General features: G+C 34.2%; 2 protein-coding genes across 2 annotated transcripts; both read right to left on the bottom strand.

Annotated features, from left to right (window-relative positions):
- Nucleotides 1-241: 241 nt before the first annotated feature.
- On the bottom strand, nucleotides 242-1,183 carry LOC139501955 (E3 SUMO-protein ligase ZBED1-like). The gene has a single exon (XM_071291266.1). The coding sequence runs from the start codon at nucleotides 1,181-1,183 to the stop codon at nucleotides 242-244; it is 942 nt and encodes a 313-aa protein (XP_071147367.1).
- Nucleotides 1,184-2,939: 1,756 nt separating this feature from the next.
- On the bottom strand, nucleotides 2,940-27,681 carry LOC139501954 (uncharacterized). The gene is made up of 7 exons (XM_071291265.1): nucleotides 27,659-27,681; nucleotides 27,099-27,241; nucleotides 22,268-22,381; nucleotides 21,574-21,699; nucleotides 14,251-14,361; nucleotides 4,810-4,876; nucleotides 2,940-4,054 (listed from the first exon to the last, which is right to left on the bottom strand). The coding sequence occupies exons 1-7, from the start codon at nucleotides 27,679-27,681 to the stop codon at nucleotides 3,985-3,987; spliced, it is 654 nt and encodes a 217-aa protein (XP_071147366.1). The 3' UTR covers nucleotides 2,940-3,984.

Genomic DNA, 27,681 nt, shown 5'->3' with positions numbered 1-27,681 from the left:
TAGCAGGAATACTTAAATATTGTCTAGCTAACACAAAGAGTCTGGGGAATTTACAATTATTTTCTTTCCACCACTCGAGTGGGTTTGAATCTTGCACAGCACGCTCCTTGATGTATAAGGACATTTCCGATTCATCTTGAAAGGACGTATCTTCGTCGGTGTCAAACAAAAGAAAGTCCAAAGATCGTTGGACTCTTTGTTTCTTGGCTGGTTGCTTGTCAACTTCAGTTCCAAGGTTTTTTTATGACGTTTTAACTGCGGGCTTTAATGGCACATCGTCTAACTTGGACTCTAACATTTCAATGGCGACTTTTTTTTGTTCTGGGGAGAAAAAGTTAAGTGTTCTATGCCTCGGATCAAGTAAGGACGCTAAAGCATGCTGTGTAGATGCAGTTTCAATGTCATACGGTTTAAAGCGGGTGATGAGTTCTTCTGAAATACTTGCTTTCATTTTATGCGCAAGAGCACTATCCTCTTCAGAGTTTTTTAGGTGTTTTTTTAAGAGTCCGTTGACAATAGGAAGCATTACAGAGGCTGATACGTCCTTTTCCAGACACATGTATGTTGTAACATGAGACATTTGCTTCAATACTGCGGAAATTTCAACCAGATAATCCCACTCATGATCTTTGAGAAGCATATGTGTGTCACATTTCTTAGTAACAGTTGTATCTAGCATTACATCCGTAATAACTCTGCGTTGTTCACATAGGCGTTCAATCATTAGCTGAGTCGAATTCCATCTCGTAACTACGTCTTGTATAAGTTCGTTCTGTCTTAGTCCGAACAACTTTTGTCTTTTCCTCATTTCTGCAGTTATTGTAGTTGAATGCTTGAAATGTCCCACTAACTTATGAGCATGTGAAGTAAGTTTGGCAATAGCGGGTATTTCCAAGCATGGTTTAATGCAAAGCTGAATGGTATGACCAAAGCATCTCATATCGTCAAAGTCACATTTCTCTGATGCACAATTCATGTTCCTAGCATTGTCATGTACAGAACTCACAATTTTACCGTCCAATTCAAACTCTGAAATTGTAGATTTCAGTCGTTCAGCAAGATTTTCGCCTGTATGGCGTTCAGGCATTTCACGAGTAACAAGCACATTTGACTGTAAATTCCAGTCTTTGTCAACGTGATGTTCTGGACTGTTAAAAAGCTTTTTGTAGCATTCGATGTCCATGTATCAGAAGTAAGGGATACGCTGTCAATGAGATTTAACTCTTTAATCAAACTCTCTTTTTTGTCACTATATGACTTTTCTATTCTGGATTTTATAGTATTTCTAGACGGAATTTTAAATTCTGGAGCTATTATCGACATAAGTTTTGAAAATCCTTTTCCCTCAACAATGCGAATGGGTAGGTTATCCAATATAATCATATCCACTATTGAATTTGTTATTAGTTCAGATTGAGTAGACGAAAATCTTCTAGATTTGGGTGTCTGAACAAAGTCTAAAACCGATGACTGCTTAACTTTCTCAGGCGTTTCAGAAAAGTCATTGGGATGCTTTAACTTCAGATGATTCAGCATATTACTTGTACCACCAGTATAGACTAATTCCATTTCACATAGTTTGCATTTCACTATTTTGGAGTCGGCATTACGTTTAAAAAAAGACCAAGCCTTAGATGACGGAGGTGGCATATTTACATGTACGCACACACAATATAAAGTCAAAGTGAAGAAATAAACTAAATCGTAAAATTTATTCAGCATGTTCAGCTTACAACTGTTAAAAATAAACTTAATATGCTAATTATGTTTACATTATACTTGCCCGGAGCTGACAGACAAGTTGTCTATGTGCTAATTAAGTAATAAAATTTAAATGTTTTCAAGGTTAACAAGATTAATCAATAAACTGAACAATTGATCTGTCTAATCAAGTACCAATCAATTCGTACAATCATTTCACATTATTTACTAATGATTTCAGTACACATTTACATCAATTTTATTAAAATTTTAAAAAGGTCCGGTTAACCGGTAAGCGTTTTTGGTATTCGGTATTCGGTCGTTCGACTGGTTAACCGTTGACAACACTAATATTAAGTGATCAATGACTTGTTTGTAGAGCTTTTATTGCTGATCATTTTTGCAATTTTTAATTTTTTTTTTATCTATTAAAACTTATTAGATAATAGCCAAAAACATTAAAATTGGCCAAAAATAGTCTTTTATATGCAATAACCCCTATGCGGGGGCCATCCGACAATTTTAACTCAAAAGTAACTAAGGTAGATCTTGTCAATCTGAACATTTGTCACCCTGTCAGATTTTCTCAATCTGTTACAGTTTCCAAGATGGCAGTTAATATTTGCATTTTACCCCTATGTTCTATTTTTAGCCTTGGCAGCCATGTTGGTTGTCCGGCAGAAATGTCGTTCACAACATTTAAACTAGTTACCCTAAGGATGATTGTGGCCAAGTTTGGTTCCATTTTGGCTTGGCAGTTTCAGAGAAGAAGATCTTTGAAAAAGTTAAAGGACTGACGATGACAGACGACGACGGACGCCAAGTGATAGAAATAGCTCACTTGGCCCTTTAGGTCAGGTGAGCTTAAAACTAGAAATTTATATACCTATAAATTTGCTTCCATTTGGTCTCATCAGTCAGGGTAGGAATCAAATTCATGGTTTCAAGAAATATCTATATCATCTGACTTTCCCTGAGACCTTCCTGGTTCTAAAAGTTAGTACATAATTGTTAATGTACATAACTATTCCAAACTTGAGCTTTTAATTTTTTAAAAATCATCAATTTTTATTTTCATTTCAAAAATTGTATTCAGAGGATATTTAATATTTGACAACAAATAAAAATAAATAATTCTAAGTTTAATTTAAACTGAACCAGGAAAGTTTCGACCTGCCAGTTAAGCATTAGGACATGCAAGTATTTACATATATATATGAACATAAATACAATAAAAATTTGATGCCTGAAAACTGTAGAAGCAAGACAAAATACTCTACCAACTGAGGATTACCCCATACAATTTAGCTAATCTATTGGGAGTCCTCAAAACAAAATTATATACATAAAATAATATACAAAAAGGTGAGTTGACCAAAGAAATAAAAAACAATACCTTATACACAACAAACAAGCAAGTAAAATGTCATATGAAACAAGTATTAACTATTATATTAATTTTACACAGTATTTTCAGAAAATTTCCAAATCTTCAACTGTCCATGTTTTATGGGTGAACAGAACTTCAGCTGATAATGTGATTAAACTTTTGTCGTATACATCCTTTGTATAGTGTAATTCATTAGTTTGAAGTGCAGATTTTGAATATTCTATAGGAAAAGTATGATTTAAGGCGTATAATACAAGCATATCAATAACAATATAGACTAGCTACATCCCTTTTTGATATTTATCCCATGGCTTTTTTTCAAGATGCACTTTATATTTTCTTATCAAGTTAGTTATAAGAATAGAGGATGTGGTATGATTGTCAATGAGACAGTCATCTGGAAAGGTTCCAAGTACAAATAAAAATTTATCTACAGGTTACCGTACGGCTTTCAACAATGGACAAGAATCCACAACATAAAGTAAGCTGTAAAAAGCCCCTAAACAAGAAAATGTGACACAATTCAAGATAACAACAAACCTTTATAAATTTAGATTTACCTTTATAAATCAAGGCATCATGCATCCCCTGTAGGTCGATATTAACAGAGATTTTCATATACAATGCTATAAACCTCTTTATATAAGCAAAAGTAATACATGCATATAACTGCCAATAAGTGCACTCTAAATCTAAGACTACTTTTTAACTCATGTAATTTATATCAAAAGAGCAAAACCTAAGAAGATATAATTGTAACAGGATGCTGTTATAGATGTCCAAAGAAACACAAATTGAATTCTCCTTCAAATCAAAAACTATCTCCAGGGCCTGTATAATTCTAGAAATGCCCCTCAGGGCACTAACCTTGTATGATCAGTGAATGTGCCTTGCTAAAACATAGGGTAATCCATGATTACAAAGTTCGCCTCATCTGCAACATTCTTTGTACCTAAGACAAACCTATAAAACACAATAATTCATAAAAGTAAGAGCTTTACCTAAGGAGGGTCAACTATGCATGAAATGTAGGTCAAATTACATGATCCTAGACCATATAGTGACTGAGAAATGAACTCGACATAAACTTTAACCAAAGTCAATCAAGCATGAAATGTAGGTCAAATTGACCTATTTTGGTATGCATGCTGACAGGCTCCCAAAGTTACATCCCCACATCAAGTGACACGATCCTAGGTCATAAAGTATCCGAGAAATGAACTCGGATGTAAACTTTAACCAAAGTCAATAAAAGCATGAAATGTAGGTCAAATTGACCAATTTTGGTATGGATGTTGCAGGCTCCCAAAGTTACACTCCCACATCAAGTTATATGATCCTAGGCCACATAGTATCTAAGAAATGAACTTCGACGTAAACTTTAACCAAAGTCAATCAAGCATGAAATGTAGGTCAAATTGACCTATTTTGGTATGGATGCTGACAGGCTCGCAAAGTTACATCCCCACATCAAGTTACATGATCCTAGGCCACATAGTATCTGAGAAATGAACTCGGACGTAAACTTTAACCAAAGTCAATCAAGCATGAAATGGAGGTCAAATTGACCTATTTTGGTATTGATGCTGACAGGCTTGCAAAGTTACATCCCCACATCAAATTACATGATCCTAGGCCACATAGTATCTGAGAAATGAACTCGGACGTAAACTTTTAACCAAAGTTAATCAATGTGTACTTACATTTTTGATACTTACCAATCACTTGGTGTGAAAGTTGAAGGAGCCTTCCTTTTTCTCTTGCCAGTTTTGAGTGATACAACTTCTATTAATTCATTATTATTACAGGTTCAAGATAGGAATTAAATATTAAACAAGATGAACTGTGAGCTATTACTCACAAAAGTCTACCCCCGCTAACCATATCATTATAGGATCTGCAAGTTCGTAAACAGGAAGTAGAAGAGCAGCAGACCTGAAAACCACTTAAACAATACAGCACCCCAACCTGATACTTGATAACAAATATCAAATAGCTGTAATACATAGTAGTTGAGAAAAGTGTTACGAAAATTTTTCATTAATATCCCTGTCTAATTTATGTACTAAGTCCGTAAACAGGAAGTTGAAGAGCGACAGACCTGAAAACCGCTTACACAGTACAGCACCCAAACCTGATGCTTGATATCAAATATCAAATAGCTGTGATTCATAGTAGCAGAGAAAAGTCTTACGAAAATTTTTCATTAATACCCCTATGTCTAATATATGTACTAAGTCTGTAAACAGGAAGTAGAAGAGCGACAGACCTGAAAACCGTTTACATGGTACAGCACCCCAACCTGATGCTTGATACCAAATATCTAATAGCTGTGATACATAGTAGTTGAGAAAAGTGTAATGAAAATTTTTCATTAATACCCCTATGTCTAATATATGTACTAAGTCTGTAAACAGGAAGTAGATGAGCACCAGACCTGAAAACCACTTACACGGTACAGCACCCCAACCTGATGCTTGATACCAAATATCTAATAGCTGTAATACATAGTAGCTGAGAAAAGTGTTACAAAAAAGTGTTACGGATGGACTGACAGAGGACGGTGTTACGGCCAGAAATCGCCTTTAAATTGTAGCCAACAAAAGACACAAATCAATAGTAAAATTTAACAACATTTAATATACAAAAGTTTACAAAAGGTATTAAACAAATATTACTGTTAACTTAACTGTCAAAATATGAGTCCAATCTGTTATCTTTATCTGTATCCGGAAATCTTTCGGAATCCAATTTGAATATTACGTTCACTACTAATGTCACAATCCAGTATGATGTTGTCTTTAGAATAAAAGTGTCAATCCAAATGCTATGAATACTAATGTCTATCAATGTCTATGTCCAAGTTTAATTATGAGAGTTTAACTTTAGTGTCTGTATATATAGTGTTGTCATGGAAAATTCTAGAACACTCTATAATGGAACATTGTGGAAAATCCTGGAAAGTTTAAGGATCATTCTAGAAAGTTCCAATCATTCTGTGATTGTTCCAGTGATTCCTAAACTGCACAGTTATAAGATTATTTGGTAAACAACTATCAGGCCATACAACACAAATTAGGCCAACATAAATAAACATAATAATTACAATATCATAACACCTCCCCCCTTAAAAGAAGTTTTAGTGTAACAAAAACTTATCATGAATAATATGAACAAAAATACATAATATATACAAAGTGATTTAATAAGCTCTAGATAAAGCATCAGCTATTACATTATCTTTACCCTTAATATGTTTTACAATTACATCATATTCCTGTAACAATAAACTCCACCTAGTCAACCTCTGATTCTTGTTTCTCATTTTATGCATGAAGGTGAGAGGATTATGATCAGTATAAACAAGAATAGGATATACAGTGGGATTCAAATATACATCAAAATGTTGAAGTGCTGACAACATTGCAAAACACTCTTTTTCAATAGTTGAATAATTTTTCTGATGTTTATTTAATTTCTTAGAAAAATATGATATAGGTTTTTCAACATTATCATCTGTCTCTTGATATAAAACAGCTCCTATTCCTACATCGCTTGCATCAACGGCAAGTTTAAATTGTTTTTCAAAGTCTGGAGTAATCAGAACTGGACTATCAATTAAAAGTGATTTGCTATTTTCAAAAGCTTTTTGACAATTTCCGCTCCAGATAAATTTAGAATATTTCCGTAAAAGATGAGTCAATGGTTGAACAACAGTAGCAAAATTTGAACAAAATTTTCTGTAAAATCCAATCATGCCTAAATATCTCATAAGTTGTTTTCTATTTGTAGGAGGTGGAAATTTGGAAATAGCTTCCACTTTAGCCATAATAGGTTTTACTTGACCTTGGCCAACTGTATGCCCTAAATAATCAACAGTGGCCTGACAAAATTCACTTTTACCAAGATTAACAGTCAAATTTGATTTTGACAATCTATCAAAGGTATCATATAAATGTGTTAAATGCTGTTCCCAGCTATCACTACATACAATAAGATCATCAATATAAGCATAACAACGGTCTAAATCTTTTATAACATTATTGATCATTCTTTGAAATGTAGCTGGAGCACTTTTCATGCCAAATGGCATTACAGTATATTGAAATAAGCCATTTGGTGTAACAAAAGCTGATATTTCACGAGCTCTCTGTGTCAATGGAACTTGCCAATAACCTTTCAATAAATCAAATTTGCTCACAAATTTTGCTTGACCAATATTGTCAATACAATCGTCTATCCTTGGAATCGGATAGGAATCAGATTTTGAGACTGAATTTACTTTTCTGAAATCAGTCACGAAACGAAAAGTTTTATCTGGTTTTGGCACAAGGAGACAAGGAGAGCTCCATTCACTGTTACTCGGCTCAATAATATCATTGTCAAGCATATATTTAATTTCTTTTCTCATAACTTCAAGTTTGAGTGGATTGAGCCTGTAAGGATGTTGCTTAATTGGACAAGCATCTCCGACATCAACATCATGACAAACAGCAGTGGTTTTGTTTGGCACATCTGGAAAAAGATTTTTAAAAGAAAATACCAAAGTTTTTATTTCTTCTCTACGATCAAAAGACAGATGTGCAAGTTTTGAATCTAAATTTGACAAAATTTCTGAATTTTTCAATCTAACTGTCTCTTCCATAGTTTTACAACTAAAAATTGGTTCAATTACATCTGGTTTGTCATGATTGTTCTCAAATTTAACCATGCCTAAAGTGGCAACTGGTTTACTATCACATAGAACATTAGTACGCTCAAAATATGGTTTTAACATATTAATATGACACACTCTATTTTGTTTGCGCCGACCTGGAGTTTTTACAATATAATTCAAATCATTAATTTTACTCTCTATTGTATAAGGACCACAATATTTAGCCTGTAAAGGATGTCCAGGGACTGGCAAAAATACAAGTACCCTATCACCAGGCTCAAAAACTCTGTCCCTGGCATCTTTATCATACCATATTTTCATCTTGTTCTGTACATTTTTTAAGTTTTTCTGAGCAATTTGACAAGCAGTATACAATTTTTCTTTAAATCTAGATACATAGTCTAAAAGATTCAAGTCAGTATGTTCAGTAAGCCACTTTTCCTTAATCAATTTTAACGGTCCCCTTACAGTATGGCCAAATACCAACTCAAAGGGACTAAAACCAATGGATTCTTGAACAGCCTCTCGGACTGCAAAAAGTAGAAAGTGAACTCCATCATCCCAGTCTCTGTCAAATTGAAGACAAAAAGTTCTAATCATGTTCTTCAATGTCTGATGAAAACGTTCTAAGGCACCTTGAGATTCTGGATGGTACGCACTTGATCTATACTGAGCAATCCCTAACTGGTACACTACTTGCTGAAATAGACCTGACATGAAATTTGATCCCTGGTCGGACTGTATAGACTTAGGAAGTCCTACTAATGTGAAAAATTTGATAAGTGCTTTGACAATAGTAGGTGTCTTGATATTTCTTAGCGGAATAGCCTCAGGAAAGCGGGTAGATGTACACATGATTGTCAATAAATATGCAATTCCAGTCTTGGTCTTTGGTAAAGGTCCAACACAGTCAATTAGAACTCTGCTGAAAGGTTCGTCAAAGGCTGGAATAGGCAGAAGAGGTGCTGGTGGTATTTTCTGGTTAGGTTTACCAACAACCTGGCATATATGACATGATTTGCAGTATTCTGCAACATCATTTCTAAGTTTAGGCCAGTAAAAATGCTGCAAGATCTTAAGGCAAGTCTTCCTTATACCTAAGTGTCCAGCCAAGGGGGTGTCATGGGCAAGACCAATAATTTCTTGTCTATAAACTTTAGGCACCACCACTTGGTATATCACTCTCCATTCCTCCTCTGGGGTAGCATCAGGAGGCCTCCACTTCCTCATTAAAATACTGTCCTGATGGTAATAGCATTCGGCCACTTTGTCTGCTTCCTCCTGTGGTTGAGCCCTCTGGCTGAGCTGAAGAACCTCAGGGTCTTTATGTTGTTCTTCGAGTAAATTATTTCGGTCTAATGAATGGCTGTTCACATCTGGCCATGGCATAATAACATTTTTGTTAACACTAGGTGGTTTTATAATAGCCTTTTCTGAGTTACCAGGATCTTCAATATCAGCTATAAAAGTGTCAGAAAGGTCCATGTAATCAAACTTGTCTTCTTGCAAATTCTCATTTTGTTGTTTTCTAGCCATCGCCCTAGTAACAACACAAGCTGGATACAATTCAGCATCATCTTCAGGTGATTTAACATCCACCACCGGTTCACTGGTAACAATTGGTTCTGCAACCACTTTGTTCCTAGCTAGATCATTTCCTAGCAATAATGTAACACCCTCAACAGGGAGATTAGGACGAACACCCACAATAACTGGTCCAGTTATCAAATCTGACTTCAGATAAATACGATGGAGAGGAACATCTATACAACCCAACTCTACACCTTGTAACAAAACGGAGGCACCAACAGAAGTCTTCTCGGACAAAGGCAACACACCTTCTAACAATAAAGACTGAGAAGCTCCAGTGTCTCGTAAAATCTTAATAGGCTGAAGAGTGGTATCATCAACAATAGAAATAAACCCATCAGACATAAAGGGTTTATATTCCTCCATGTAATCACAAAAACTGGACTTAAAAGCCTGACGCGCAGGGCATTCCAATGTACTGGTAATATAAGGTGTCGTACAAGCACTGGTCTTCGGCTTATTATCTCGTTCATTCTTCTTCTGAAGTCTAAAACAATCAGCCATCAGGTGACCAATCTTCTTACAATAAGCACAAGTCAGTGACTTCTTCTCAAAAGTATCAAATTTTGGACTAGACATATTATAACTGGACTGACTCTTATTCTGTGCAACAGGCTTACTATCAGTACGCTCAGTGCTTTGATTTTTGTAATTTCCACTTGAAGTATTAACATTTTGACCCTTGAAACTTCTTTTATGTGAAAGAGTATAATTATCTGAAATAACAGCTGCATCATGTATTGTCTCAACAGTTTTGTCGTCTAAATGTGTTTTTAAGTCTAAATGAACACATTGTTTGAACTCTTCTAATAACATCAATTGTCTTAGGTTATCAAAATTGTTATCTGTTTTCTTTGACGTAAGCCATTTATCAAATAGATCTTCTTTTTCCCGAGCAAATTCCACATAGGTTTGTGAATCAAACTTTTTATAAGATCTAAATTTCTGTCTATATGCTTCTGGTACTAGCTCATAAGCTTTCAAAACTTCCTGTTTCACCGTGTCATAATCGGAACTTTTTTCTGATGGAAGTGCGGAGTATATTTCAGCGGCCTTACCCTCAAAAACACTCTGTAGCATTGTAGTCCAATATGGCTTTGGCCAATTCAAACTACAAATGAACTATGAGCAATTTTCTCAAACTGTGGAAAATATTTATCGACTGTTTTTTTCACAAAATATTGCTGCATCAAAATATTCTGATTTCGACTGGACTTTAGTGTTGCTTTCTTCTTTGACCATTTCAATTTTCATTTTCTCCATCTCTAGCCTTTCCCTCATTTCAAGTTCTTTTAATTTAAATTCATCTTCTTTTTCCTTTTTATCCATTTCCAATCTTTCCTTCATTTTCAGTTCTGCCTGTTTTAATTTAAATTCATCTTCTTTTCTTTTCTCCATCTCCTTCAAATTCATTTCCAGTTCTTTTAGTTTGCGTTCATGTTCTAATTCAAGCTGTTTTAATTTAAAGGCGTCAATATTTTCGACCTTAAGTTCAAGAGCCTCTTTACCTAAAATTTCTGCGTCAACTAATTTGTCTATAACCAAATTTTTTATAATTTGTTTTCTCATAGATACTTTAAAAACTAATTTCAGTTCTTTAGCAAGCAACACTAATTCCTCTTTCTTTAAATTATCAAAACTCTCCAGGTCTGGCGTTTTCAAAAAATTACCGGCATCAAATGCCATTTTGTAGAATTTTGTTGGCTAGTTATAATAAAAATATTGAATAAATTTTGAATAAGATATTTTCGTTCTCCCGGACGAGCCCCCAATTTCTGTTACGGCCAGAAATCGCCTTTAAATTGTAGCCAACAAAAGACACAAATCAATAGTAAAATTTAATAACATTTAATATACAAAAGTTTACAAAAGGTATTAAACAAATATTACTGTTAACTTAACTGTCAAAATATGAGTCCAATCTGTTATCTTTATCTGTATCCGGAAATCTTTCGGAATCCAATTTGAATATTACGTTCACTACTAATGTCACAATCCAGTATGATGTTGTCTTTAGAATAAAAGTGTCAATCCAAATGCTATGAATACTAATGTCTATCAATGTCTATGTCCAAGTTTAATTATGAGAGTTTAACTTTAGTGTCTGTATATATAGTGTTGTCATGGAAAATTCTAGAACACTCTATAATGGAACATTGTGGAAAATCCTGGAAAGTTACAACGGAAGTTTCTGGAATAACGTAGAAGTTTAAATTACGCATCTTTTATAAGGATCATTCTAGAAAGTTCCAATCATTCTGTGATTGTTCCAGTGATTCCTAAACTGCACAGTTATAAGATTATTTGGTAAACAACTATCAGGCCATACAACACAAATTAGGCCAACATAAATAAACATAATAATTACAATATCATAACAACGGACTGACTGACGGACGGACGGACAGAGGTAAAACACTATACCCCCCCTCTCCTTCGGAGCGGGGGTATAATTATTACTGTTAATTTACTTAGCTGGCACTGATAACGGTAATTAAAGAGAAATTTAAAATATGACAGGTGTGTTTTTTCTTTTATATTGTCTTAATTACATGTACTTAGCCAAGTGGCATTTATAACCATGCTAATTTTTATTCCGATTAAGTTGATGCCCTGACCTCTTTTGATCTCTAGTTAACACTTGCCAATAATATAAACATACAGACCATGAAAAGAAAACTTGTTAAGTATGAAAATGGGAAAGAACAAGAGCAAAGTTGGCTCTGGACCTGCAGCGCTGGCACTTCATGGAAACATAGGTGCTTACCAATCGCAGCATAATAGTATGTAGCATTGGATAATAAAGGGAATTGTGAAAACAAAAGGAAATTGAGTACAGGTTTTTTATATATAAAATGCAAGAAATATGACAATTTTAGCATGATATACATCTATTAAATTTTGGCCTTGGCAGCCATGTTGGTGCCCGTCAAGGACTACGGATATAATTTTAAAAATAGATACCATAAGGATGATTGTGGCCAAGATTGGTTCCATTTGACCTGGTAGTTTCAGAGGAGAAAATTATTATTTGCGAAATTTTAACCCTCACTAACACTCGGGATTAAAATTTTACACAAACAATGCAACCCATGTTAAAATCTCTGATAAACCATGGCTGCCATGAATTATTTCTTAAATAGTCAAAAACGTTAAAATTGGCCAAAAATCATCATTTATGGGCAATAACCCCTTTGCGAGGGCATCCGACAATTTTGGCATAAATGGAACTTAGGTAGATTTTGACATTCTGAACATTTTTGCCTATGTCAGATTTTCTCTATCTGCAATGGTTTTCAAGAAATTAGTCAATATTTGCATTTTACCCCTATGTTCTATTTTTAGCCCTGGCGGCCATCTTGGTTGACTGACATGGACATCATACCCTAAGGATGATTGTGGCTAGGTTTCGTTCCATTTGGCCTGGCAGTTGCAGAGGAGAAGATTTTTGTTAAAAGTTAACGGACGACGACGACGGACGCCAAGTGATGGGAATAGCTCAGTTGATCTTTCAGGTCAGGTGAGCTAATAAAAAGTGAAAGGGAACCAGGCATTACAAATTCCAGCCTAATTTTAAAATTTTAATTCAATCGGATGAAGCATTTTTGAATTAGTGTACAACATACAAGAAAAACGCATTTTTTTAACACCAAAGTCCCACAACTCTAGAACAACATATAGAAAAATCAGAAAAAAAACGAAAGAGAACCAGGCATTACCTATTCTAGCCTAATTATAAAATTTCTGATTAATTGGATGAAGCATTTTTGAGTTACTGTACGACATTCAAGAAAAATGGCATTTTTTATAAAAATCAAAGTCCCATACTCTGGACACATCGCAAAATTGGAAAAAAACAAAAGGTAACCAGACATTACCAATTCCAGCCTAATTTTAAAATTTCAGTTCAATTGGATGAAGCATTTTTGAATTCATGAACGACATACAAGAATAAAGAGCTTGGCCGAGTGCACCATGATACGACCGCAATGGTCGACAAGTGTTCATTTGGGCAAGTGTTGACACACTTCTAAAGTGGACACAATAATATGCTTGACACAGTAATTTGCTGGACACAGAAATTACATTAGTACTAAAAAGCACCACTTTGGCCCCTAATAGGTTGGAAGAACTGCAAGTCCTAGCTCAAATCTGCTAAAATTCTCTATGTTGGAAATTTCATAAGGACTCTAAAGAAGAAAAAAAACCTTTGAAATCGGACGAGAAATAAAAAAGTTTGTTTTTTGGGATTGAGCACCACTTTGGCCCCTAATAGCTCGGAAACGGTACAAGCTACGTTAAATCCGTCGAGACTCTACCAGTGCAAAAGTTCATAAGGAAAACAATGAAAAATGAAAAAATCAAAATGAAAATATGAAAATTAAAAATTTCATGAACAAAAAAGAGAAGTCCGTTTTAGCCCCTTTTAGCTCTGAAACCTTAAGACCTAGCTCAAATCTGTAAAAATTCACTTTGTTGGAAAAAATATGACTACTTTTGACATAACTGAAAATCGAAATTGTCAATTTTATTTAATATAAAAAGAAATTCAGGTTTAAAGATATTTTTTAGCCTACAACTTTTGAAAATTTACTGGATTTTTTTTCCTTAAATTGACGATTGTTGTTGGAAGGGACTTGGACAATATTCATGACATGGTCAAATTACAACTAGATGGAAAATTAGACGCCTTTTTCGTGCCACCGTGACAATAAGTGAAGGGCATATTGTTTATACTGATCCATCTGTCCGTTTGATGTTTTAGAACAAAATAAAACATAAATTATGGATGGATGGACAACAGACAGACGATAAATAATGGATGAAAATGCTTAGTGATGGCAAAAACTTGCAAGCCTTTCAGGCTAAGTGACCAAAACAGAAACCAATAATACAAATCAGCAATTCTTACTTTTCTTGTTTTCTTGCTTTTCAGCTACTTTACTGCTGCTTGGAGTATATATTTTTCTAGGAATTCTTTTCCTTTTTGGATAGGAAATTGGAGTTTCCATTGTTGGTAGATCTGCAAAAGATGAATATCATATTTGACAGATGTTTCATTACCAGGACCAAAATAAAAAAAATAATGTATGATCTGACAAAAAAAAAAAAACAAGCTGTGTCAAGTCTTGTATTGCTGTTTTATATTTCAGAATATTTATGTGTCCGTGTCGTTACCAATTCCACTCTGAATGTAAATCATAATAATTTTGCGCTTGACACGAACCAGCTAGTAACTATTGCAAGAAAGGTAACTAGAGGCTCCAAGGAGCCTGTGTCGCTCACCTGTTTTCAAATTTGTCTAAATCTTCCTTTGAGGATGATTTCAGACCCACTGGCTGTATTTTTTAGATCTTGTCCTACTTAACATTTTTGCTGTTCAAACTTTCAATATATCTATAACAGTTTAAAAGATACTTTTTAAAGTACTAAAATCAGTGAAAATATAAAAATAGAGGATATGGTAATAAACAAGTAATAAACATTTAAGGGCAATAAATCCAATAACAAGTGGTCATTTGAACTGTGTGTAGAGCTTTTATTGCTGAACATATTTGCAATCTAAAATATTTTTTTTTCTATCTATAATCACTGTGCTTAAACATGTTAAACAGCTGTGGGTAACTTAAGTTACCCACAGCCCAAGATGGCGCAAGACATCTTCTGTTTATATAGATTTTAGTTATTTTAAAGCAAAACAAAGTTGTTTAACGAAGATAAAGCTTTCAAGAAGATGTATATCAGTTTCGCCCGCACTAATAAAAGTAGAAATAACTTAAGTATAAAACAATAAGTCGAAAAACAACTGATTTTAAAAGTCCAAAAGAGGTACGTAACTTTTACAAGAGATATCCGTAACTTTTTTTACGTAATTTACAGAGATGTCCGTAACTTCATGATGTGTCTTTAACTTTTCTCAGAATTTATATTGTTATACACAAAAATATAAAGGTAAGCTATGAAATATCGTAAGTTGGTATACAACTACATTTAGTTACAGTAAAGAGTAAAGGTTAACGCCTTACTTATTCCCAAAAACGGCAAGGGGAATTCATAGTCAGAAGTTCCAATTTTCGAAACGATCCCTTAAAGCAAAACACTAAACCCCTTCAACATTTTTTATTCTAGATTATATGTGATATCACTCTGTCTGTTTTACTCATAAAATTACAGCAACACAGTACTGCAACATACATTTTTACAATAACAAACCACGGCTGTCCTTCATCAACTAGTTTAAGATGAATATTAAGAAGCCGAAAAATCTGAACATGTAGCTTAAATGTTTTTCTTCTATGCGGTGCCAATATTCAAATTTTCAGATGAAATTACAAAAGGGAATAAACCGTACATTAATACTGAAACAATGAAAATATCTTAGCCTTATTTTTTAAGAAACCAGGACTAGTTGGGTTAATAAACTTTCTTCATTATTTACTTGTGTTACTCATCGAAACATAGTGCAATTACATATATGTAATTTCAAATAGATTTGCCAGGATCACATTGTTGTTTTTCTTCAAACAGTTGAAAATAAAATTTCTACTGGGATAATGATTTATTGAGTTCTTTGAAACCCTGTCTCTCCTTCGGTAGCTGTTAATAGTGGAAAATCACTGGTATAAAGCCGATGCCCGTAAATGCAGTTACGGTTAGCCGTAGATGGCATACGAAAATATGGGCATTATATTTTCTAGCTTTTAAGCCTATAAAATTGTTACAATTGTTGAATTTTGCAATTTAGGAAAAGGTCAGTGTCTCAAGATTTAATATAGACCAGAATCATGTTTATTATATGTCTAGCTATTTCATTTTTAAAGCTCTTAGTGAGCTGTAAGATGCGTGTACCTGCTGCTTTTTCTACAGTTTAGATGCCCTTAACTTGTAAAGCAGATGCGTGTAACTTGCAGATCTAATGATTGTAAATTGCAGTAGCTGAAATGCTGAAGTTTATTGCATGTTTAATGTACAAATTATCCTGTATTGGTACGCAATTTTATGTTATATTTTCATGAACGTAGAGAGCGTGGCACTCTTCCTATACGAGGCATCGGATTTAATGTCCCTAATCTGACCGGACCTGACTGTGTATTTGTACATCCAGCACAGCTAAACGGACCAAAGTTAAGCGCTTAAGTTGGTATTATCCCCATGTTTGTGAGTGTCATTTTCTTCGGTGTCCGTGGAAAAGGAAAACAAATGTCAGATCATTATGTATAAAGAATCCTTATATACGCAAAAATTATGCATCCAAAGGCTACAACAGAAAAATTACCCACAGCCAGAGTTTTCGGTTAAGAAAAGTTACGGACATCTTTTGCCATTTTTAAAATTGTTCTTACGCTAAGCTAAGACAAAATGCATTACATTTTTTGTTTTCAGTTGATTATTTTGCCTTAGATACAATACATTGACAACTTGTAAAGAATTATTAATGCGTAAATCTAAAGATATTTGATAAAATTAAAATCGCATTATTTTACGCCGCCATATTGGGCTGTGGGTAACTTAAGTTACCCACAGCCGTTTAAGCACAGTGATAATAGTTTATGAGATAATAGCCAAAAGCATTCAAATTTGCCAAAAACTGTCATTTATGGCCAATAACCCCTATGCAGGAGTATCCAACAATTTTGACATAAATATAAATTAAATAGATCTTGTCATTCTGAACATTTTTGTCCTTGTCACATTTTCTCTGTTTGCAATGAATGGTTTTTGAGATATTAGTCAATACAGTCGAACATGTTTTTCATTAACAGCCATATGTTTAATATATGTACTAAGTCCGTAAACAGGATGGCTTAGTATGACGGACGAAGGGACAGACAAAGTCCATGATTTGCTATTGGAAACCGCAGAAATTGGTAGGATCAAAATCTAAATTAGGAGGTGCACAATGGGAACATGTAACAAAGATTCTCTGACAGTTTCATGGAATTCCCTTCAGTAGTTTAGGGACGGAAGGATGAACGGACGGACACAACGAATACTATATACCCCGTTTTTTTAAGCGGGGGTAAAACTAAATAATGTATCAAATTATTACAATAAAATATCAATGAAAGACTCATTTTTTTTTTTTACAAAATTTTAAAAATAAAGATTGATAGTCATGTTACTGTAAAGGACAGTTGAAAGTATAATTAAAGAAATTGTTCATTGAAACTTTAGGCCAAATTGTAATATATGGACTGGCAGGCCACTCCAAAAGGCCCTCAGTGTCTTGAACTATTTCTTAAATATTGACCTTAATCACATGAAATATTTGTACAAGGTAAATAAATCCTTGTATCCACCTCATCAAAAGTCATAAATTGTATAATATACAATTATGACCTTCATGGAAAGTTAATACAGTCAAACCTGTGAAAACCGGACCCTGAGTAATCCAGTTTCCTGTCAATTCCGGCCGAAAATTAAAGTCCCACTTCCTTCCCTTAATATTCTTTGCAAAAATGTCCCTTGTAAACCGGACCCTGTCTATTCGGAATTCCGATCTAATTATCTAGTCCCAATACAGTAAATTACTTTAATTATTACCTGTCAAAACCGGTTTGGCCTTTTATCATAACGGTATTGATTGATGTCAATCAACTGATCAAGTCGACAGAGATCCGACCACTTTTGAAACGAAATAACTGCTATGGAAAATTAATCTTCAATGCCTACGGAGGAAACTTATGATGGACAGAAAAACAACTCGTGTTTATCAATTCAAACAATGTGGAGATTCCGACGCAAACAAAATCTGCGAAAGTGAAAATGAAGCGGACGAGCCAGAAACTTTAACTTCATATGAGTATTTCTTCACAAACATTAAATGTATGAATCATTTTTCAAATTCCAAAGATGATGGATTTCTTAACTTTCTCATACCAATGAGAGCAATGATTGAAGATGTTTCGTTCGTAGAAAAATGGTAAAAAGCAGGGACATGTCCAAATATATATTGTGTTCAAATCATCGGCACTCTAGGTTAAATAAAATTAGTTTCAGAATTTTCTATTATTCAATACACTAATTTATAATATGTCAGTAATCTACTGTACTATACAAGCTTATTATTTGTTAATTGCATGAAATATGCAGTTCTGTAAAATATCTGACGTCATGAACCACTGACTTCCTGTCAATCTGAAAACCTGAATAAACCGACCCACTGCCTAAATCGGCCCTTTTTGACGGTCCCAGAGGTGGCCGGTTTACACAGGTTTTACTGTATCCAAAATTGATAAATCGAGGAAGAGGTTATTTCCTGCGGGCATAGCCAAAGGGAAATTCCCCCTTTCGAGATTTAACAATTTTGGATATTAACTTTTCATGAAGGACATAATTGTTTTATTATACCACACTAAACATTGGACTTGTTTTAACCCATTTTACAAGCATCAGCGTAAAAGTTTCATTTCAAAAACTAACTAGTCTTTGAGACTTTCAGGAAATTTACCAAAGTTGGAATTGCAACTTTTGGAATCAGAGCATTTCAAAACATTTCATTAGTTTTTATGATATATATATATGGTAAGTCTTGTAGAATGATTCCAAAAATCAAGCAGTCTTTTTAAGACTTTCAGAAAATTTACAAAACTTGGAATTGCAATTTTTTGAAATCTTAGTGTTCCATGTAATTCCAATAAATAAAATGTAGCAAAAGAGATTAATTGCAAGTTAAATTTTGAAAAAATAATGAGTCTTTGAGACTTTCAGGAAATTTACCAAAAATGGAAATCTGAACATTCAAAAATATTTTGTTTGTTTTTGCAATGTAAGAATAGTAAGTTTTGAAGAACATTTTCAAAGATTTGCCAGTCTTTGAGACTTTCAGGAATTTTCTTAAAACTGGAATTGGCATTTTTTAAAAATCCAAGTGTGCATATCTTTTTATATGTTATTGTAAAACACAATTAGTTTCAAGGAACATTTCCAAAATTTAAACAGTCTTTGAGACTTTCAGGAAATTTACCAAAGTTGGAATTGCCATATTTGGAATCCAAACATACAGTATTGTTCCAACTGTTATACTAATACATAATAAAAAGCTTCGCCGAGCACAGCATGATACGACCGCAGTTGTCGACAAGTGTTCATTTGGGCAAGTATTGACACACTACTAAAGTGGACACAATAATGTGCTGGACACAGTAATTTGCTGGACACAGTAATTTGCTGGATACAGTAATTAGCTGGACACAGTAATATACTGGACACAGAAATTAAGACCCTTGTAGCAGGGAAACCGTAAGTCCCAGCTTAAATTTAGAGAGAATCAAACGGGTTGGAAATTTGTTAAGGAATCCAAACAAAAAAAATGTTGTAATTTGACGAGAAATAAAAAAGTTCTATTTTTGGAGTTAGCACCACTTTGGCCCCTAATAGCTCGGAAACGGTAAAAGCTATGTTAAATCCGTTGACATACTATCGGTGCGGAAGTTCATAAGGAACATAATGAAAAAAACAAAACCAAAATAAGATGAAAAATAAAAATTTGACAAACAAAAAAGAGAAGTTCGTTTTAGCCCTTTTAGCCCCTTGTAGCTCAGAAACCGTAAGTCCTAGCTCAAATCGGTAAAAATTTTCTGAGTTGGAAATTTCATAAGAAATCCAAAGAAAAAAAACCCGTTGAAATCGGACGAGAAATAAAAAAGTTTTTTTTTTTTATTTAGCACCACTTTGGTCCCTAATAGCTCGGAAACGGTAAAAGCTACGTTAAGTCCGTTGACATACTATCGGTGCGGAATTTCATAAGGAACATAATGAAAAAAACAAAATGAAAATAAGATGAAAAATAAAAATTTGACGAACAAAAAAGAGAAGGCAGTTTTAGCCCCTTTTGGCCCCTTGTAGCTCCGAAACCGTAGGTCCTAGCTCAAATCGCTTAAAATTTCATGAGGAATCAAAAAAAAAAAACCCATTGAAATCGGACAAGAAATAAAAAAGTTCGTTTTTTGGGATTTAGCACCACTTTGGCCGCTTATAGCTCGGAAACGGTAAAGGCTATGTTAAATCCGTTGCAATATTACAGTTGCGGGATTTCATAAGGAACATTATGAAAAAAATTTGATTAAAATTGAACAAACAAGAATGTGTCCTCAGTACACGAATGCCCCACTCGCACTATCATTTTCTATGTTCAGTGGACCGTGAAATTGGGGTAAAATCTCTAATTTGGCATTAAAATTAGAAAGATCATATCATAGGGAACATGTGTACCAAGTTTGAAGTCGATTGGACTTCAACTTCATCAAAAACTACCTCGACCAAAAACTTTAACCTGAAGCGGGACAGACGGACGAACGAACGAACGGACGGACGGACGGACGGACGCACAGACCAGAAAACATAATGCCCCTCTACTATCGTAGGTGGGGCATAAAAATAAATCCTCTACATCATATTTAATATAAACACTTATTTTGCCCTTTTTGGCCCCTATTTCAGGAACCGGCGGGGGCATAACCCCCAAAAACAATCCCAAGCTGTATTTTGTGGTTATATTCCTTGTGTTAAAATTTCGTAGCATTTGCTCTATCAGAACTTAAGTTATTGTCCGGAAACCATTAATCTGGACGACGACGACGACGCCGACACCGACGACGCCAACGGACAGGGGCGATACCATTATACGAACGCAAAATTTTTGCGGTGGTATAAAAAGTTAGTTGCTTGGATCATAATCATACCAAAAGATGTCGCATATTAATCATTTGGTGGGAAATCATTTTGCCCTAAGGGCAAAGTTCAAAATTCCGAAACCTTCGACACAGACAACTTTCATAGTACTACTTATACACTTATAATTTTCTTGTTTCTACCATGAAAGGTGTAAGAGGAGTTCGTGCAGAATCGATTTTGTCATTATTTTTAACCCTTAGGAAAATGCCCTCAGGGCTTGCAGGCAAAATACCATGCCACTGCTAGACTTGGTACCCATAATGGGAGGTCATACTGTTGGAACCAACTTCCTATTGTAAATATTTTGGAAGATTTCACCATTTTCTGCCTATCTCAAAAACGAAATTTCGCTCATAAATTTGCCCTAGGGCATGAATTTCATACCCTGATCACATACTCTAACATGCTACCAAGTTTCAAGTTTCCATCATTTCTAGTTTCTGAGATTTTGCATGACATTACATACATACAAACAGACGGACTGCATTACATACATGACATAATCCCCCCGCTTTCGCTTAGCAGCGGGGATAAAAACAGCACTTGACAATATTTATACCCTCTTCTTCATTGATAATATTCTCTTCTGAATCGATGAACTGTTCCCTCTCAAAATCTTCTTCTGCCTCTACACCTTCCATCTGAGTATTTCTATCTTCTTCTCTGTCTATTTCTAACTCTTTCTCTGAATAAGGAAAGATATTTCATTAACTAACATAAATTGCTTACCTGGATAGTCTTAACCAAACATATCAATGGCTAAATATAGCAATTTTAATGCCGTTTTAATTTTTTGTGTGTGATCTATGCATTCTTTTAGTAACAATTTTGAAGATGACTGAATAAAAAAAAAACTAGAGGCTCAGGTGAGCATCAAGAATTGCCCATGGCAGCCAATTTTGTTGTCCAATCAGGACGAAATGAGGCAATTTTATAACAGACCTTACATAGATGCATCCTGCCAAGTTTGATTCCATTTAGCCCAGCGGTTTCAGAGGGGAAGATTAAAGTGTGATAAGTTATGATAGATGTTTCATGGTGGCAAAAGCTCACATTACCCTAATAATAATCTATAAAGCAATCAACAATGCTCATCTTTCATACATGTTGTCTGAAATAAATTAAATATTCTGCAATCATGGACTAATGCAAAACATATTACAATTAATCATTCAATTATTAAACAGAAATCAAAAACACATGTTTTTGAATTCACAATTCCATTTGTTTCTTTGGTAAAACTCTAAATTTACCTGAATCAGAGTCCAAAATGCATTGCAGTTGTTCTATTACCCTGGGCCTACTTATGACGTACTGCATCACCACAGATGGATTTGCATCTGCAAATCTGGTCCATTTTTCTTTAACTGAAAATATAAGATTTTCATCCAATGATAAACAGAGGACAGGTCTGAGCTTTTTTTTTGCAAAGGTTTATTTTGCCTCTCAAGCTTAAAATGACTTAATTGACAGTCCAAAATAACATTTGAAATTACAGATAATTTTATCAATACAAACTGAGGTGCTCAACAACCTACTTTGTTGACTACTCAATAACCTATATTGTGGTCAACACAGGAATTGTGTTACCAGTAGCTTGCTTCATACAGTAATGTGTTTGATATGCTTACTTTCTTGACAGTCTAACTTGCTTGCCACGATTATGTTGGTAGTTCACTATTATTGAAATATATTGGAAATCAGAATTAGAATAAACAGCTGCGCCACAAGTGCAATATACGCCCATTCCGAATTTTTTTTATAGTTCATTTCAAAACATATGCAGTGGAACCTGTCTTATCCGACACACCTCGGGACCAGAGAAATATGTCGGATTGGACAGGGTGTCGGAATACTCGGGTTTCACATTTGATAAAAGTGAAATAAGCATGTAAGATACAAACGTGGGCAATAACACCCAAAATAGGTTTTACTAAGGAGATCCTTTAAAGAAAAATAGTGTTTATGAAACATTACACCACGTCAAGTACGAATTCCCAAGATCTTGTAAATATTTAGTACGATAAATTTCAGTGAGATTGACAAGTTCTTAGAACATTTACAGTGTTAGTCTTCATCAATTGTTTAACTATTTTCCCAGTCATGGTTATTTGTATCATTTAGTCGGAATATCGTCTTCGACACTGGTTACATAAATTAAACTGTCAAAATGAAATCATTTCACAGTCCAATTAGCAATATTTCTTCGTCTGGATTTTTTTCCCCAACAATTTACTCACATTGAATTAAGAAAGACATTATGAAAAGTATGTATTAAGATTTATATATTTTCCATATGTTGTAGAAATGTTTTTATCCCGTACTGAGCCTCAAATTTCCTATCCGATCAATAAAAAATAACAAGATATTTGTGTACACAGGTAATGGATTAAATTACCTTTAATAAAAATGCATGAAATACACCTGACTGAATTATGATTACCTTGTTTATAAATTGATTAAGGAGATCAAAGGGTCGGATTAAACAAGTATAATTAGAGTACTTATGAAGGCTGGGACTTGAAAATGCTGTCGGATTACGGAGTAGACGGGTGACGGAATACAGAAGATTTTTTAACAAAGAATGTTAAAGAAAACTTTCGGGACCAGTAAATTTTGTCAGATTTCACAGGATGTCGGAATATTCAGGTGTCGGATTAAGCAGATTCGACTGTAATTATCAGATCATGTCTATTTCAAACAAAACAAAAGAAGAAACACTATGTGAATTTTAAAAGCAAACAGACAATTATTTTTATAAAAATAAAATTTAATAAAATAATGAAAAAAATAATAAATTAAATATAGAACCAAAAAAAATCTAAATGAAAATAGGAAAAAAATATTCTTTAGTTATTCACAAAAAAAAAGTAAGTTACTTAGTCCGCTCCCAACTCCAGAACTCTAAAAGGACAATAGGGAAAATAACAAAAACCAAAGGCATTTACTCTACATAGGACCTACATGTAACATCATGTTAAAATTTAGTAAGAATTGGTCAAAGTAAACTTGAGTTTTTGTGAAAAATGTCAATTTTCAATGAACAAAGTCCCATAACTCTTGAACGACAAAAGTGAAAATCAATGAACCGTAACAAGACTCAAACTCAATCTGTAACATCAATAAATATCTATATACCAAAAATCAGTTCAATATCTCAAGGTGTTTAGTAAAAAAGTCTGGAAAACTGGTTGTTGCGCAACAAGTCAGAATGACAAACAAGGGTAAAACTATATGTCCCGACCACTTTGTGGCGGGACATAAAAAAGTGCTGAAAACTTCAAATTCACTGTAATTTTCTAAGTCCGAGGGCGTAACTTCCGTAAAAATTATTCAACCACAACCAAAGTAGAACTTAATCTGTAACTTCTCATGATAAGACCACATACCAAAAATAAAATCAATTGGTTGAACATTACAAAAAAAAGTGTGGAATACTTATAATTCACTGTAATTTTGTATGTATAGAAATATTTTATATTTTGGACCACTTTTACCTTTAACCTATGTCTTTTACTTTTTATTGTTTTGTATGTTTTATATTTGGTTTGTTTAGCCCCACTGCCAGTGGTTTTACATTTACAATTTCTTTGATATTGAATTTTTCTATGTCCAAGGGCTGTAGCTTCCGTGAAAATCATTGAACCGTCACCAAACTCTAACTTAATCTGTAACTCTTCATAATAAGGCTACATACCAAAGATATTATCATTTGGTTGAAGCATTACCAAAATAAAGAGCTACGCCAAGCGCAGCATGATACGACCGCAGTGGTCGAACAGGTGTTCATTTGGGCAAGCATTGACACACTACTAAAGTGGACACAATAATATGCTGGACACAATAATATGCTGGACACAGTAATATGCTGGACAGAGAATTCTGATTAGTAATAAAAAAACTTTTTTTTGGTTTTTTTTTTATTTAGCACCACTTTGGCCCCTAATAGCTCGAAAACGGTAAAAGCTATGCTAAATCTGTCGTACTCTACTGATGCGAAAGTTCATAAGGAACATAAAGAAAAACTAGAAAATGTGTCTGTAAGCCACAGATGCCCTGCCATTAAGATCAATATGAGGTTCCATGTTGTCTCATGTAAAAATTGACCAAAATGCTGCTGAAAAGAGCTGTATGGCAAATTTAAACCAAAGTCACTCAAGCATAAGATATGTCAAAGTGACCAAAAAGAGGTCAAACTGTGCTGCACTGTGCAAGAATACTACAACAGTGTAATATCATTGATACACTACCACAGATTCCGAGAAATGGCAGTAAATGCAAAACTTGACCAAAATCATTCAAGCATAAAATGTAGGTCATGGTATTCTAGAAGATGCTGAACTGTGCTGCACTATGCAAGGACACTACAATACATTAATATCATTGATATACTACATTAGGTTCTTGAGAAATAATCCTCGACACAAAACTTTACCAAAATCACTGAAGCATAAAATGTAGGTCATAGTGACCAAAAAGATGCTGAACTGTGCTGCACTAAGCAAGAACACTACCAATAGTCTAATATCATTGATACACTACCATAGGGTTCTGAGAAATGGACCTATACACAAAACATAACCAAAACCACTGAAGCATAAAATGTAGGTCATATTGACCAAAAAGATGCTGAACTGTGTTGCACTAAGCAAGAACACTACAACAGTCTAATATCATTGATGCACTACCATAGGGTTCTGAGAAATGGACCTAAACGCAAAACTTAACCAAAATCACTCAAGCATAAAATGTAGGTCATAGTGACCCAAAAGATGCTGAACTGTTGAACTGTGTTACACTACATAGGAACACCACAGTGGTGAAATATCATTCATATATTACAATAGGTTTCTTCACAATGGTCATTTATGAAAAAAGTTATTGAAGTCAATCAAGCATGAAATGTAGGTCAAATTGACCCAAATGTTGTTGATCAATGTAGTACTATTTAAGAAGAATATACTGATGAAATATCATTGGTACATCATTATCACATTCTGAGAAATGGACCTTAACGCAAAACTTAACCAAGATCGGGACAGACGGACGTACATACGTATGTACGGACGGACAAGGGTAAATCTATATGCCCCTTTCACTTCGTGGCGGGGCATAAAAAACAAAACCAAAATAAGATGAAAAATAAAAATTTGACGAACAAAAAAGAGAAGTCTTTTTTAACCCCTTTTAGCCCCTTATAGCTCAGAAAATGTAAGTCCTAGCTCAAATCTGTTAAAATACACTATGTTGGAAATTCATAATTTGCTGTTATACATTTTGAAATTGTTTAAAACACTAAGGTTTTTCTACTTCAAGGCATAGGATTTCCTTGGTCTTATTTTGGTGCCCTGTTTCGGTATATTTTGGGTTTATAAGCTCTTCAACTTTATAGTGATTTTGGATTTGCATAGTTTTAGATACATGTAAGAGCGTCACTGATGAGTCTTTTATAGACGAAACGCGCGTCTGGCGCAGAAAAAATCTTGCCTTGAACTTTGATGTGATTTTTTTTTTTAACACCATGATGGTTTTCACTGCTGGTGGAGGTATTCTTCCTAGAGGTTAACCCGCTCCGCTAGTCAACACTTCGGTGCTGACGTGATTCATCAAACTAAATGTGCTGTTATAAATTTTGAAATTGTTTAAAACAATAAAGTTTTTCTACTTCAAGGCATAGGATTTCCTTGGTCTTATTTTGGTTCCCTGTTTCGGTATATTTTGGGTTTATAATCTCTTCAACTTCATAGTGATTTGGATTTGCATAGTTTTAGATAAGAGTGTCACTAATGAGTCTTTTATAGACGAAACACTCGACTGGCGCAGAAAAAATATTGCCTTGAACTTTGATGTGATTTTGGTTTTTTTTTGACTGAAAATGTAATTTTAAGAATTGAATGCAGATTTTTTGCATTTTATGGGCGTGTAAAAGCGTTGAACGTGCACACATTTTTTGTATGAAGGGCTTCCACGCTTTATATAAAATGTGCTTCGGTCAACGCTTTTACACGCCGATTAAGTACAAAAAATATGCATTCAATTCTTAAATCAATGTGCATATAAACATGATAAACATCATAAACTCACAAGATTCCACAGGTGCACACGTCTTTCTTGTTATGAAATTTTTTATCCAGGTGTAAAGTCTATTCTTTTCTTTCCTTTTCCTTGAATTCTGTCCACAACTGTCCTTCTCATCTAGAGGGGGACTGTCATACTTGGTTCCTACTCTAAAGATAACACACATGAAAATCAATATTCAGCAGTTACAAAACTGTACACTAAATAATAATATATGTATGCAAGAGCAAAACAAGAAATCTGTGTGAACTGATGCTTATTAGTGATACTCCGCTCCCGAACTTTGGCGCTAAATACGGAAAATTGAATAATAGATAGAAATAAAATTGTATAATAATAACATCATGAAATAATGGGTGAGATATCACTGATGAAGATGCGTGTCAAAATTCTTTCAAATCTCCTTCCCAAGGGTATGAAGTTAAACTTGTAAATGTATCATGTGTATTGAGTCTGCAATGAAATTCTTGTTCCATATTAAATCTAACTTGAAACTATGAGCACAACTCTATACCCCACCCCTTTTTCCCTCTCACTTGCCTAACCCTATAAGTCATGAGACTTACATCTGATATCGCAAGAAGTTCAT

Source organism: Mytilus edulis, chromosome 13, assembly GCF_963676685.1.
Source record: "Mytilus edulis chromosome 13, xbMytEdul2.2, whole genome shotgun sequence".
Taxonomy (NCBI): Eukaryota; Metazoa; Mollusca; class Bivalvia; order Mytilida; family Mytilidae; genus Mytilus; species Mytilus edulis.
This window is presented reverse-complemented; position numbering and strand designations above follow the sequence as displayed.